At 37.8% G+C, this 15,616-nt stretch overlaps 2 protein-coding genes across 4 annotated transcripts in view; one reads left to right on the top strand and one right to left on the bottom strand.

Annotated features, from left to right (window-relative positions):
* LOC125141196 (NLR family CARD domain-containing protein 3-like) overlaps positions 1 to 15,118 on the bottom strand; it is a gene marked incomplete at its 3' end in the record, with an annotated part of 18,797 nt that extends 3,679 nt beyond the window's left edge. Inside the window, exons 1-3 of the mRNA XM_047813520.1 lie at positions 15,066 to 15,118; positions 13,069 to 14,836; positions 11,304 to 11,477 (exon numbers count right to left, since the gene is read on the bottom strand). Of these exons, the coding sequence (XP_047669476.1) occupies positions 11,304 to 11,477; positions 13,069 to 14,836; positions 15,066 to 15,102 (1,979 nt within the window). The remainder of the gene's footprint in view (positions 1 to 11,303; positions 11,478 to 13,068; positions 14,837 to 15,065) is intronic.
* LOC125141181 lies at positions 1,436 to 10,303 on the top strand. Of its 3 annotated transcripts, XM_047813389.1 has the most exons (10): positions 1,462 to 1,542; positions 1,862 to 2,746; positions 2,892 to 3,054; positions 3,216 to 3,408; positions 3,964 to 4,071; positions 4,684 to 4,755; positions 5,119 to 7,135; positions 8,356 to 8,421; positions 8,572 to 8,646; positions 9,282 to 10,303. In XM_047813389.1, the coding sequence occupies exons 2-10, from the start codon at positions 2,644 to 2,646 to the stop codon at positions 9,512 to 9,514; spliced, it is 3,030 nt and encodes a 1,009-aa protein (XP_047669345.1). In that variant the 5' UTR covers positions 1,462 to 1,542; positions 1,862 to 2,643; the 3' UTR covers positions 9,515 to 10,303. The 3 variants fall into 3 exon arrangements, with proteins under 3 accessions (XP_047669341.1, XP_047669348.1, XP_047669345.1); XM_047813385.1 differs by having other exon boundaries at positions 1,436 to 2,746; XM_047813392.1 differs by having other exon boundaries at positions 1,437 to 2,746; positions 5,524 to 7,135.
* Positions 15,119 to 15,616: the final 498 nt, after the last annotated feature.

Raw genomic sequence — 15,616 nt, 5'->3', positions numbered from 1 at the left:
GGACTGAAAAGCATTGCGACAACCAAGACAACAGAAGCACCAAAGCACTGACATCTGAAGACATCTGCAGAACAACTGCTCAGGACCGGCAGACAACATCAATTCTTACTGTCTTCATTTACCTGATGACAAAAGGGACATCATATATCAAGCTACAATGTGCACTGCAGAAGCTTTGGACTCCAGACAACAACAAAGAACTATTACCCTTAATCACATTAAGGGACACCAAATAAAGAAATACGTTTACTTTAGCCTGCATCTTAGAGGTGCAAGAATACTGGCTCTATGTTAAAGCACTCAGGCCAGATATATTTTTTGTAAATACAAAACTGAGCATGACTTTAATTTATTTATTATTATTGACTTAAATCTATTGTAAGAGTTATTAGAACTCTCAAAGTGGGAATTGTTGGAAAATAATTTTTTTTAAGTCATTGTTTTATTCCCTTTTATTTCTAGCATATTTCTGTGGATAATATAGAAGCCCAATCAAGTTACAATTCTAGTTAAATTCAAACTTTACATTAGACTTTTGGTTCCTGTATCTCATAAATATCGAAGGAAAGGGGCAATGTAACTCAGGGTATCATCTGTCTCTTAGTGACATTTGTCCTATTGTCATGTTAATGGGATTAAGGGTGTGTGAAATTCCAGGATCTGGTGTGGGGGCTGTTACATCCTTTCATGTTTTGATGGTCACCCGAGTATTTTGCCTCTATCTGAGGGGACTGCCCCCTAAAATGTGTATATCTACAATGTATTACAACTTTAAGTCAGACGTGATGACTGCAGCGCCCGTACCAGTACACTCTGACTTACAGACTTGTTCCATCGTGTATCTATAATAAAGACTACTGCACAAGGACATCCAAGTCTCCTGGTCTTCTCTGGAAAAAGTTTACAACATGTTTCACATAAACCCCTTTATACATTACAGTTAGTAACCAAATCACTCCTATTGTACAGGAACTGTACTGGTTACCTGTGACATCCACAATCATTTTAATATCAGCTCAAATATTTATTTATCATCAACAAATGCTGACTTCCTTAAGGTGAATTTTAATAAGAAGAAGCTTCAGTCAAACTGCTTTTAGTGTCGCTGCTCCCATGTGTGAGTGAGTGTGAGTGTGCATGAGTGAGTGTGTGTGTGTGTATATATGTATGTGTGTGTGTGTGTGTGTGTGTGTGTGTGTGTATGTGTGTGTCTGTGTGGGGTGTGTGTGTGTATGTGTGTATGTATGTGTGTGTGTGAGTGAGTGAGTGAGTGATTGAGTGTGCGTGAGTGTGTGTGTGTGTGTGTGTGTGTGTGTGTGTGTGTGTGTGTGTGTGTGTGTGTGTGAACGGTTTGCTCTATGTCGCCCCCTGTAGTCTGGAAACGGGATTTTTGGGGTGGAGCTTATCTGACCTTCACACAATCTGCATGTCTAATGTATGCAAATTAAGGTACCGCCTACTTTGTAGAGGTACGTGCGTAATCTGCACATGCGCAGTAGCTTTACTGCCACTTAAACATTGTATTAGCTATAAAACAAAGAGGTAAGACTATACGTTTAAAGTTTTGTTCAATTTGTCATTAATTTGGCTATTTGAGTATAAGTTAAAATAAACAGAAAATGTAGAGAGCCTAATTAAACTGGTAGATAGCTAGCTTGTTAAGATATATTTATAAATCAAAATTTTTTTCCCAAATCATTATGAGTCATTAATACTAATCCATATTTCAGTCTTTCGATTTTCGTACTATGTGTCAAATTACGCTTTTTAAAATCTAAAACGGTGAAATGAAATCCCTCAGTCTCGTTATGGCGGAGTGTAGTTTTTTTGACTGCGCTAATGGTTCGTGAACACCTCACAGGAAGTAGGATAAGAACTACAATACCCATCTGCCCCCGCGGTCACTGGTTAACTAATTACACGGCTGTTTCCAATTGCGCTGATGAGAGATTTTCCAATTTCTTCAAAACCAAATATAACCGAAGGTAAGTTGTTTGGTTTTGTACTTTATGTTTGTAGCTTTTTATTTGCGTGTTTCAACACGTTATTTTTAATTAATAGCAATGGTAAAGTGGTTAAATGGATTGTTATGCCAGCGGACTTTAATTGCCAGCTGAGCTCGCGCACGCCTTCTCTATCAAGCACATTAGAAAGTCTGATAATAAAACAACTCCGATGGTTGAAATGGGAATGTTTAGTGGTGTTTATACTTTAATCCAACTAGCTTCACCACGCAGTCGAATAGTTAATTTATATAAAAAAAAATCAAGCTTAATTCTTTAATGTTCTGTGCAACCGTTTGGTAGCCCACATGTTGACTTATTATATTTCTTTAACAATTTTTAAAAAATGTAACACAAGCTGATTGGGCAACCCTTTGGTAGAGGCCTATATTTAAATAATTATGGGGTCTGTTAAAAAAAAAAGTTATATATTATTAGCCTGGCCAAGCACAGCTCATTAGTAGATATGAATTTGTTTTGTTAATAATCTTGGTGTGGTGCGACTCAGTGCTGTAACTGTGATCTGATCTGTCTGAACAACGTGCTTTATTACACTTACAAACATGTTTTCATCATCAGAAACATCACTGGGGAAAAGAAAAACTCAAAAATCACACTAACATTTTCTGGTAGAGTTAAAATGCCACGAAGGATCAGCCCTCTCACAGATGCCATTTATTATGTCACTACCAAGAGTGACCAGACATCTAAGCTAGAGGTGAAGTACATAAGTTCAGAGAAAGGTAAGAAATGTACAAACATGCTTTTTTGTGTAAAAAAAATCTGAATCACAGAGATTTTACAAAATCATGAAAACAGTCCAATGAGTATTAAAATCACTATTGTTACATTGCCTGAGTAAATAGTTCACTGTATTTTCTTTAACAGGGCGTGGTATCTTCACTCTAACTTCATTTGACAAAGGTGATTTTGTGGCAGAGTACCGAGGAGAAATGATTGATTTCATCGAGTCTCAAAGAAGGAGAAGAATTTACCACGATGCATGTGGTGTGTTTATGTTCGACTTCAAGTGGAAGGGAAAAACTTGGTGGTAAGCTGATAATTTAATTAATTTGTACTATGGTTGATAGTTGGACATTACCTCTACATGTTTGTTGTGGTACACGATAGTTGTGCATTACCTCTGCAACAACTGTCCACTTAATTCAGGCACTGAACATTTTGTCTTTTCTTTTACCCTTCTGTATTAAGTATTGATGCTGCAAAAGAAGATGGATCTTTTGGTAGGCTTGTTAATGATGACCACAAGCACCCAAATTGCAGAATGAAGAAGATTGAAGTGGATAGGAGGCCACATCTTTGTCTCTTTGCATTAAAAGACATTAAACAAGGACAAGAAATTACATATGATTATGGAGGAACAGACTGGCCTTGGCGTAGCAAGGTATCTATTTCTCAAAGTTTGCCATAATATTCAATATATAACCTGGATGTCATAATTACTTAATTCCTATTGTGAAATAATTAACATTTCTTGTAATGAACATTTTGAAGTGTTCAAATATTGTCCTTTATTTTTAATTTTGCCAGTTTATAGTTTATATACAGAGTCCCCACAAAATAGGTTTCAGTTAGTTGTGTGTGAGTGTCTTGAGATAGTTGAAAGGATATGTTTACTTGGAACAGTGTCCCCTCAAGTCACTTAATCTTGAACTGTGTTAAAGGTCCCCTGGAAGTATGGTTTGGCCATGATGTGTTAAAGTAATTTACTGCCATATTTAAGAATTAACTAGAGAACTATGTGTATGAGTAGCTGAATGCATTGTAATTGTAACTCTTCCCCAATACTCTGTATCTAAATTTATAATCCAAAATATATTTTTCTATATAAAAACAAATATATAATTTTTTTTTCTGGGAAGGGACAGCATTTTTGTTTTGTGTAACCTAGTCTTCTTTTGGGTGCACTAAATTTTCCAAATATCCAATACATTTACAGGTTATGGAGGACAACCCTGATGAGAACAATGTCCAAGAAAAACATCCATCACAGTCTACATCTCTTCTGGATCATAATACTGCTACTAGTGCATCAGTGACTGAACAGGTACATCATCTCAGTCATAGTAGTACTGTTTGCTAGAGCATTCTCTTTCTTTGTTGTACTTTACCACCTGCTTACTGTCTCAAGGAACACTAAGCATGATTTAAATCCATCTTCGGTGTACATGACGACAAACGTAGTGTAGAAAGCTATTACTTGAGTGACATTTGAAGTGTCCAAACCATGCCCCTTATTTTTAATTGTGTCGATTTGTGACGTCCATACGGAGTCCCCACAAAGCAGGTTTTAGTGTGTTTAGTGTGTGTGAAAGTCTTGGTATGGGGGAAGTGATATTTGTAGTCTGTACAGTGTCCCCACAAATTACTTATACCTGAACTGTGTTAAAGGTCCCCTGAAAGTATGATTTGGCCATGATGTGTTAAAGCTGTTTACTGCCATATGTAAGAATTAACTACAAAACAACTTGTATATTTGTATTTGTGTATAAATACATCTTAATTATTAGTTTTTCGATATGTTCTATATCTAACCCCAAATTAATAAAGTTTATTCCTATAGTTAATGGAACATTTTTTTCTTGCAATGGACAGACTTTGTTTCATATTACATAATTCTTTTTTGGGTTGCACTAAATTTTCTAATATCTTGTTTCAGCATTCTTCATCAGAAGACAGTGATGAACAAGATATGTGCATACCAAGGTTAAGGAGGACCAAAAGTGTCTTTGTAAGGTTTTCATGTTGAATTGGTACACATCATATACTGTAATGTAAATGATTATACTTGCATCAATTTATATTATTAATTATAGTTAAATATATTATAGTTAAGTCATGTTTTGTAGTTCATAACAGAGCTTGTTTCAGAATATTCCACAGCATAGGATTTGTCAGTAATGACTAGGACATTATAAAGCTACACTTCTTTTCAAAATTATAAGTACCAGAGAAAGGTGCAAATATTTAGGAATTAATAGAGGGGCAGATGTTTGCAGTAGAACACTGTTCAGGTTCAACTGAATTGACTTTGTTCTCATTGAAAGTGTAGGACTAATTCTTCATAATTAACTAAATTGTTATTCATTTTTAGATGAAAGACTTAATTCCTGATGCTTCAGATGAGCTCTTTGATTCTACTCCAGACAGTGGAGAGGAATATGTTCCAAACTCCAAAGATGACAGTGATGAGAGCAGTTCAGAGAGTAGCATGATCGTTAAACCTTTAAATTTGTGTCGGTCAGACACAGACCCTGTTCTTCCCAGCAGTTCTGTCCCTGATAGCACCACCCCAAATGTCATGGACAAAAGCAGTCATGAGACCATGGAAGTAACTGATCATTCTCAAGTTAGAGACAGTGATGTAGCTTGCATCAGTCCAACGAATGTTCAGAAAAATGCAAGAGTAGTTGTAAATTCAGTCAAAAGAAAACATGATGGTGGTAGGGTATACAATAAGAAACACTATTGTCTGTTTTGCTTCAAACCTTATAACAAGATGGCAAGACATTTGGAATATGTGCATTCCACTGAAAAAGAAGTAACTGAAGGATGCCAGTTTCCAAAGGGTTCTATGCAAAGAAAAATGTTTTTTAATGATCTTCGACACAGAGGCAACTATGCACACAATGCAGCTGTAATGAAGTCAGGCGAAGGAGAACTGGTTCCGTACAGACAACCACAAAATCAAACAGAAGGCACTGAATTTATGCATTGTGCATATTGCCAAGGGCTGTTTACCCGGAAGGTTCTCTGGAGGCATATGAAAAGCTGTAAATTGAGCACTAAAGATAAAATCTCAAGACCTGGAAAAAATCGTGTCCAAGCTCTCTGTTCATATGCACAACCTGTATCTTCAAACATAAGCAAAGCATTATGGAAGACAGTAAGCCACATGAATCTAGATGAAATCACAGCTGCTGTCAAAAATGACTGCTGCATCATTCAGGTGGGAGAACACTTGCTGAACAAAGGTGGAATATCTGCTAAGAATGAGGCATATGTCCGACAGAAGTTGCGAGAGCTGGGAAGGTTACTGGTCAGTGGCAGCAAAGTTGCATCTTTGAAAAGAATGGAAGATTTCCTAGATCCACAGAACTATATGAAGACAGTTAAAGCTGTTAGACATGCATGTGGATATGATTATCAAACCAACACATACAGAACACCTTCACTTGCAAAAAAACATGGAATAAGCCTAATGAAGCTTAGTAAGCTTACAAAAGCTAAAGCTTTGATTAACAAGGATGTTGACTTGGCACAGAAAGTCACTGGATTTCAAGATGTGCATAAGGAACAGTGGTGTGATTTGATCTCTGCAACAGCTGCACGAAATATAGAAGAATTAAAGTGGAATGCACCTACTGTGTTGCCATTTACAAAGGACGTGCAAAAGCTTCACACCTTCCTTGACAAAACACAAGATGAATGCGTCAAGCAGTTATCATCAGTGTCTTCTACAAAATACTGGTCCGAACTTGCCAAAACCATTTTAACTCAAATCATCCTGTTCAACCGCCGCAGAGAGGGAGAGGTATCAAGTATGCCTTTATCTGCATTTTTAACCAGGGACACCTCTGATCCACATGCTGATGTAGACTGGGCATTGTCTGAAGTTGAGAAGAAACTGTGCAGACATTTCTCAAGAATTGTCATCAGGGGAAAAAGAGGACGTCCAGTTCCTGTTCTACTGACACCAAAAATGCTGGGTGCATTGGAGTTGCTCGTAAAGAACAGGGAGACTTGTGGAGTGCTAAAGGAAAATGTTTATCTTTTTGCTCGGCCAACAGCAATGTCGCATTACAGAGGCTTGGACTGCATCCGTAACTTTGCCAAGCATTGTGGTGCAGATAGTCCATATGCACTTACATCCACAAAATTACGAAAACAGGCAGCAACTCTTTCTACAGTCCTAAATCTGAGGGACACGGACTTGGATCAGTTAGCAAACTTTCTTGGACATGATATCCGAATTCATCGGGAATACTATCGCCTTCCTGAAAAGACCCTACAGCTTGCAAAAGTCAGCAAAGTGCTTATGGCGTTAGAACAAGGAAGAGTTGGGCAGTTTAAGGGCAAGAATTTGGATGAGATCACTATTGATCCAAATGGTACAGTATATAAAAACATTTTTTGTTATTTTGCTCATCTACAGTCATGGGTTTCTATTTTTAAGTATAGTACTGTACAAAAGGCTTAGACAGATGTGAAGAAATGCTTTAAAATTAAGGATGCTTTCAAAAATTATATTTATTTTTATGAATGTACTAAGTGAGCAAACACAAGAAAAACCTAAATCAAATCAGTAGCTGGTTTGACCAACCTTTGGCTTCAAACCAGCACACTTGGACAAATTCAGGGATTTTGTAGGATCAGAGTCAGGTGTATGATTAACCAGTAACACCAAGCAGGTGCTAATGATCATCAATTTCATATGTAGGTTGAAACAAAAAAAGCTGTGTAGGAGATTAAATGTGGGTGAGGAACAGACAAACTCTTCTACTAAGGTAAGGCTGTGGAAGACCGTTTCATGTCACATCATACAGTAACAAGACACAAGGTAGTTCTACAGCATCAGCATGTTCTCTCCCAGACAAATAGTCCAAAGCAGACTGGGGTTTCAAGATATTTTGAAGAAGCACTAACAGCCTATGTTGAGGACTGTAGATGCAGTGGTTGGCCATGGAAAATTAATGCAGCAGATGAAATACTACAAGACATGCTCACTTCCGTTTGACATCAGATGTCGTCCAGCAGTGCCAGCAGCAAAAGACATTTTTGCAAATGGATATTTGGACAGGATTAATGGTGTCCTCAATGCTGAGAAATACAGGCAGATATCCATCATGCAATACCATCATGACCAAATGCATTTTGCAGCAGGACAACCCCACACACATACAGCCAACGTCATTAAGAACTATCTTCCAAATAGTGAAGAAAAAGGAGTCCTGGAAGTGATGGTTTTGGCCTCCAGAGAACCCTGATCGAGTCTGTCAGGGATTACATGAAAAAGCAGAAGGATTTGAGGCAGCCAACATCCACAGAAGATCTGTGTTTAGTTCTCCAATTTGTTTGGAACAACCTATCTGCTGAGTTCCTTCAAAAACTGTAGTCACACCAAATATTGACTTGATTTGGATTTCTCTCCTGTGTATTTACTTTGAATTTTGTTAATTGATAAATAAACAATTAAGTTTTATTTTTGAAAGCATTTTCCCCACACCTGCCTAAAATGTTTGCACAGTACTGTATTTCGTTAATATGAGACACATGAAACAAAGTGGCTGTGGTGTAAAGTCTGACAAACGTACCACTCTACTTTTTGCAGAGGAAATGGAGTTAAACAGTGATGAAATAATGAGTGAGGAAGGTGAGAAATGTGAAGAACATGAAGGTAAGGATTTTTAAAATAATAACTAGCATGATTATTGTTACACTGATTATTTTTTTTTAATTGTAATAGAATATAAAAAGATAGTATGCTTTAAAAAAGTAATTAAATATGGTTAAAATTTTACATGGAGTTGCCACAAATTTTCCGCAGATGTCGGGGTGCCACCAGTGGACACTGAAATCGTGCACACCGTGGAGATGAATTCTCTTCAAAGGTCTTCTAAAGGTGAGTGTGGTAATAAATCTGATTTATCTTAATATATCTGATGTATTTTTCTTTTGTATATATCTTGTATATTTTACAGAGCTGAGGCTAGGTTGGTGGCTATAATCAGCAAATATCATGTTTTGACCATAACATTGACCATGACCATGTTATTTGATTAAACAATAACCATGTTGTAGTTTCAGTTAAAATTATAGTGGTTGGGCTGATAACCTTCATGGATTGATATACAGTATAGGCCATTGGAACAGTGATAAGAAATCAGCAAGAAAATGTGATTCACTACACAAATTCACCACCAGTAGCCTGACTCTCGCCTGATGAATGCATTGATCCTGTCTTTTGGTAGAAATTCCCAACATGAGAACTGAAGATTTTTCATTCTTAAGACTCAAAATTTCATCGTCAACTTTTAGTTAACTGGAAAAAACAACATAAAACTCCCAGTACAAGGCCACCCATCAGAAAGGTAACAGAGCCCTAACTGTGTGAGGATGCAAGGCCAATAAATCAGAATGCAACACAGTATTGAATCGCCTGTCCATGTAATTAGAGAGCAGTTGCTAGACAACAATTGACGTCAGATATAAGGTTGTGTGTTTGCTGTGTAACTAATGTTTAATTATTTCATTTAGGTAAAACTTCTACTCTGAAAAAGAGGAAGGCTTGGGAAGTAAACGAGGTCACCGCAGTGGAGAGACATATGAAGACTTTCATCATGTCATGCCGTGTCCCAGGGAAGTTGGCCTGTCAAAACTGCATTACAGCTGAGCCTTTAGCTCTTAAAGATAGAGACTGGCAAAGTGTCAAATTCTATGTCTACAATCACATTGTAGCTTATAAGAGAGATCTAAACAAGAATGATTAGATAAGATGGATAATGGCACTTTGGTACTTTTTCTAGTTCTTCTTTAAGTTATGTTCCATCTCTAGGCTATCACGTTAATGAACCAGTCAGCATTTATTTCATAATAAACTAATCAGGAGCAGATCAAGTATTTCAATATTTATAAGAACCCTTACCTACACATTGATACTGCATCCAATCAAATTTATTTTGGCCACCTCCTTCCATTTTACTGCCACTGCCTTTTGTTTGAGCAATAAAAGCTCCAATGTGCTGCCCATTTATTTGTTTAGCCTAGCTAGCTTGGCAAATGTTGTTAAATTGTTAGCTGCCACTTTTTAGAGTAGTCAGTTTAGGTAGATAAATAAAGATTAAGGCCATATTCATGTTTTGGAAAAAATCCTTTCATTTGTGTATACTAAGTAATGTGCAGTATGCAAGGTTTGAGGTGATTGTAAGGGTCAAAATTTTTATTTTGGTTGCTGAAAGTTTTTGATCCAAATACTTGAATGCAATTTATTTGTAATTAGTTAATTATGAAGTAAATGCTAGTCAGGCCTAGCCAGTTATAGAATGTTCAGTGCTTGTTATAGTATGTTATAGAGAATACTCATTTACTTTTGGATGTTGATGTAAGTGTAAATAAGAGTTGTGCTTTTAACAGCTTTGTATTACACTAAATATGAGAGAGTTTATTCATAGTACATGTGAGCTTTTAGTAAATTTAATGAGACTTTCTGTTGACTTTGGCAGTAAAGAAGCTCAAGACTCAAGTTGTCTGTTATGTTAAATAAACAGGGCTTTTCCTGACAAGGGCTTTTTTTGACTGACAGTGTTTTTACTTCAGTAAAGAGTTCCAGATCAATATGCAAATAGCTCAAGCAGCTGAAATAGAAGATGCATCTATCAGTTGTAACTTGCCAAAATGACTGGGAAAAATTTTGATATTCTTTGACAAATCAGTAAGGTTCAGTACCTCATGCATGTGTCCTTTCTGTTCCTCAAAAATATCTGGTGAAGGAAAGGGGTGACGACTTGACTTGAGATTATAGCTTTGAAATCTGTAATAGCCATGGTACCTCCTTCCATAAAAGGTTCCTTGGTATCTAAAGGTTTTCATTTAATGAAAAAGGGAAGCTCCAGAAAAAATGAGTCTGTAATCTATATTGTGTTGATGCATATTTGTGTAAAAGAGATTAATTGCCATTTTGAGTATGCAATTAGTGACGTTTTGGTTAACAGTCCTTGATGTAAATAATTCTTCAAACTCATGAGGTGCTTAAATCAACAAATAGAGAAAATACAAGTCATCTGTTCTTTACATGTAGTGTTACACATCCTTGGTTTGTAATTTTTCATAAGGTAGTTAAGTTAAATACTCAACTTGTTTTTATTAAGCCATGTCCCCTTGATGTTATAAATGACCTGATGTGTGTGTATGCAAATTAGAGACGTTTAGTGATGTCCCCACTACAACACAAAAAACAGCCAAATTTCTGTGTATGCAAATTGGGTATCTAGTGATGTCCCCACTATAACATGAAAATCGGTTAATTTTCTGTGTATGCAAATTAGGTCCCCATTAGTGAGGAGTTCTCGTTATGTCCCCATTAGGTGTGAAAAAAACAAGCACAGAAACTCTGAGAGTTAAATCAAGAATTTCAAGTGATCTTTATGTTCCCAGAATTAAATTATACATGCCAGATTTTTTTCACATGAGTAGAACCTCAGAAAAGTGGTGTCTCCAGAACACACCGGCAGAACTACTGACCCCACAGTGCTCTAATTACAAGAATGTGTGTGTGTGTACCTCAGTATCTCCAGTGTACAGTGTGGATCCTTCAGTCCATCAGAGAGCAGCTTCACTCCTGAATCCTGCAGTTTATTGCCACTCAGGTCCAGTTCTCTCAGACTGGAGGAGTTTGAGCTGAGAACTGAGGACAGAACTCTACAGCTTTCCTCTGTCAGATTACAGTCACACAGACTGGAAGAGAAATGATGAAATATCAGAACACTGATCTCAAACACACAAACACAGCCATAATCCAGCTAAAGTTGAAGCTGTAACAGAAATGTCAGTGTGTTTGTGTCACACACACAAATCAGAGGACAGGACACCACATCAGCACATTTACAGGAGCAGGGACGTCTTTCTGCACTCCACAATGTCTCAGCTACAATTTATTATAAGACCATTAGGTCATGTACATAACACACACATGTGAGAGCGAGCAGCCTACAAACACTACACTCTGATCTGTGTTCAAGTTTCTACACCCAACACTGCAGATACAGTGCATTTTATTACAGAACATAAAGAATTATACAGCTGTACACTACCAGGTAATAACATGACAATACTAGTCGTACTTTACACTCAGTTATATGTTGGATTTCACAGAGACACTAAAACAGTTGGTGTGTGTTGTTCTCTGTGCTCGTACACGTACAAATCTGTCACCTCCAGACCTCTGATTTTACACACACACTGGTTCAGGTGTTTGGTGTGGACCTGAATACAGGTGGAGTGTTCACATACGTCCAAACACATCCAAACTAAAGAGAAAGTTAGATTTTTTAACCTTATAAACGATTCTTGATCATGATTTGTATTTTTTTTTATAAAATATAGATGTGTAAAAATCTCTCATCGATCATAAACAATTTTTCCTTCGTATTGGGTTAAAGTTTTAAAAAGCATTTATGTTTTATTTTTATTAGAAAGAACACGAGTAAAAAAGCCATGACAGAGTGAATCTCCCCACAACACTGTGTCACACACAACAAAAGATGAGGAACTTCAACATAAAGAGATACTTGAAGGACATTAGTGTCATGATTCGGCTCGGACTTTGGCCACGTGCAGATTTGTTTACGTTTCTCGTGACGTGTCTGCCCCGCCTTCGTCTGCTCCTTCCTGTCACCACACCTGCTCCTCATTGTGTCATTAGTGTTTTGTATTTAAGTGTGCTGCGTTGCCGATGGCAGCGTGGAATCTACTGTTGTCCTGTCTTGTCTTCAGTCTGTGTCATGTTTCGTGTTCCCTTTGTTATTAAACTATCCTGCGTCTGGGTCCGCTTCCTGCCCCGCGTCAAGATAGAGTGTTTTAATATTTACTTTTTATATTTTCTATCCATATTGATCCCATTTTGTCAGTCTGATGTTTTTCTCATCTGTGAGAGTTTTGTTAAATGTCACTTTCAATATAAACAGAACAGAAAAAGTCTTTCACTGGTGTTTAGTTCAGAAATGTCTTTAGTTCTTAAATGCATGCAGTTATTTTGTAGAGATATTTTTACATACATTTTAGAGAACACTTAATTTTTCATGATTCATATATAAAAGCTATAAAATGCCTCATATGATGTTATAAGATGTTGTCCATGTGGCCCAGCCCTCAGTTCAGATATAACATGTTAGTGTAAAAAGTGACACAATCTTCTGTAAAAGTACCAGAGGTTTGTGTAAAGATGATTAGAGGAACTATTAACACACATTAATCCAAACAGTGCAGTTCAGTGTTACATTAAAATAATAAACCATGCAGTAATACAGTTATAAATAAAAATACTCACTCAGCTTTTCTGGAGGCTTTGACCACTGGCAGCAGCTTCAGAAGACATTCATGTGATCGATTATATTTACTCAAATTAAACACATCCAGCTTCTGTTCTGAGGTCAGTAACACAAACACCAGAGCTGACCACTGAGCAGGAGAGAGTCTGGTTCCTCTGAGACGTCTGTCACCTCCTCTGTTCAGGTAAGTTTGTACTTCCTGCACTAGAGAATCATCATTCAGTTCATTCAGACAGTGGAACAGATTGATGGATTTCTCTGGAGATGGATTCTCCCTGATCTTCTCCTTGATGTACTCCACTGTTTCCTGTTTGCTGTGAGATCTGCTTCCTGTCTGTGGCATTAAGTCTCGTAAAAGAGTCTGATTGGTCTCTGAGAGACCCAGAAGGAAGCGGAGGAACAGGTCCAGGTGTCCATTCTCACTCTGTAAGGCCTTGTCCACTGCACTCCTGAGGAGATCAGACATGTTTGGATTTCTGATGAAGCTTTTAAGATCTTTCTTCTCTAACACATTTCTCTTTTTTGAGATGAAATACAGAAATGTGTATAAAGCAGCCAGAAACTCCTGAACACTCAGATGTACGAAGCTGAACACCTTCCCCAGGTGAAGCCCAAACTCCTCTCTGAAGATCTGGGTACACACTCCTGAGTACACGGACACTTCTCTGACATCAATGCCACACTCTCTCAGGTCTTCCTCATAGAAGATCAGGTTTCCTTTCTCCAGCTGGTGGAAAGCCAGTTTTCCCAGTGCCATGATACTCTCTCTGGTCTGCTGAGGATCAGGGTCACATTTCTGATGGTACTTTTGGTTCTTGTGTTTGATCTGAAAGATCAGGAAGTGTGTGTACATTTGAGTCAGAGTCTTGGGGCTGTCTCCACCCTCTGCTTCATCCAACATTTGTTCTAGAACAGTAGCTGAGATCCAGCAGAAGACTGGGATGTGGCACATGATGTAAAGGCTTCTTGAAGACTTCAGGTGAGTGATGATGTTATCAGCCAGGCTCTGATCACTGATCCTCTTCCTGAAGTACTCCTCTTTCTGAGGATCACTGAAGCCTCGTACCTCTGTTACCTGGTCTACACACTCAGGAGGGATCTGATTGGCTGCTCCTGGTCTTGTGGTTATCCAGAGGTGAGCAGAGGGCAGCAGATTCCCCTTGATGAGGTTCGTCAGCAGCACATCCACTGAGGCTGACTCTGTCACATCACACAATATCTCATTCTTCTGGAAATTTAGAGGAAGTCGACACTCATCCAGACCATCAAAGATCAACACCACTTTGTAGGAGTCACAGTCTATTGATTCTAGTTCTCTTATTTCTGGGAAAAAGTGATGAAGAAGTTTCATCAGACTGAGATTGTTCTGCTTCATCAGATTCAGCTCTCTAAAGGGAAGTGGGAACATGAAGATGACGTCCTGATTTACTTCTCCTTCAGCCCAGTCCAGGATGAACTTCTGCACAGAGACTGTTTTTCCAATTCCAGCAACTCCTTTAGTCAGCACAGTTCTGATGGACTTGTCTTTAAAGATCTCATTACATTTGATGGGTTTCTCCTGTGTTGCTGGTCTCCTGGACGCTGCCTCAATCTGTCTCACCTCATGTTCATTATTGATGTCTCCACTCCAACCCTCTGTGATGTAGAGCTCAGTGTAGATCTCATTCAGAAGTGCTGAGCTTCCATGCTGTGAGATTCCTTCATTAATTCTTTTAAACTTCTCTTTCAGATTGGACTTCAAATTTGTCTGACACACAGGGGCGAGTTCTAATAAACAAAGTAATATCTAGTTTAGTAATAAATAGTTATAATGCAAAATCGTACAAACGCTGCTATTAATTCCTGACTGATGGACTAAATATTATTGAAGCTGGACCATGAACAGATACAACATGATATTAAAATTAAATGTAAAACTAATAGTCTTCATATCTAAAACTATTTCCTCTCTCTAAAGTGAAGCTGATGGAATAAAGTCATGACTCAGAGCTCTTACTGTTGTGCAGTGTGTTAGCGAGATCTGTGTGGTTCATGTTCTTCAGGACGTGCAGTGTGATCTTCAGCGCTCCGTCTCTGACACTGTGCAGATCCTCCTCATCCTCCACCTCCCTCTCAGTGCATGCTGGGTAATCTGGACTCAGGAGCTTCCTAAACCTCTTCAGCTCATTCTTTATCAGAGTGATGACTTTGTGTTCCAGCTCCTGGTTAGAAACACACAGGAACAGATCTAAATATTATCATCTTACAGTGAGAGAGACTTTTATTTTATCACAAGAAGAAAAGTCTCTTTTTATTCTCACATTTAAAACTCGTACAACTGATTACCCATAATGCTGCTGCACATCAAGACATGACAAGGGATCACAACAAACACATTACACACAACACACACATTACACACAACACACACATTACACACAACACACACATTACACACAACACACACATTACACACTTTAATCACAACACACACATTACACACAACACACACATTACACACAACACACACATTACACACTTTAAACACAACACACAGATTACACACAA

The sequence above is a fragment of the Tachysurus fulvidraco genome, chromosome 1, assembly GCF_022655615.1.
Source record: "Tachysurus fulvidraco isolate hzauxx_2018 chromosome 1, HZAU_PFXX_2.0, whole genome shotgun sequence".
NCBI classification, from domain to species: Eukaryota; Metazoa; Chordata; class Actinopteri; order Siluriformes; family Bagridae; genus Tachysurus; species Tachysurus fulvidraco.
Note: the sequence above shows the minus strand (reverse complement) of the source record. Positions and strands in the feature narration are given on the sequence as shown.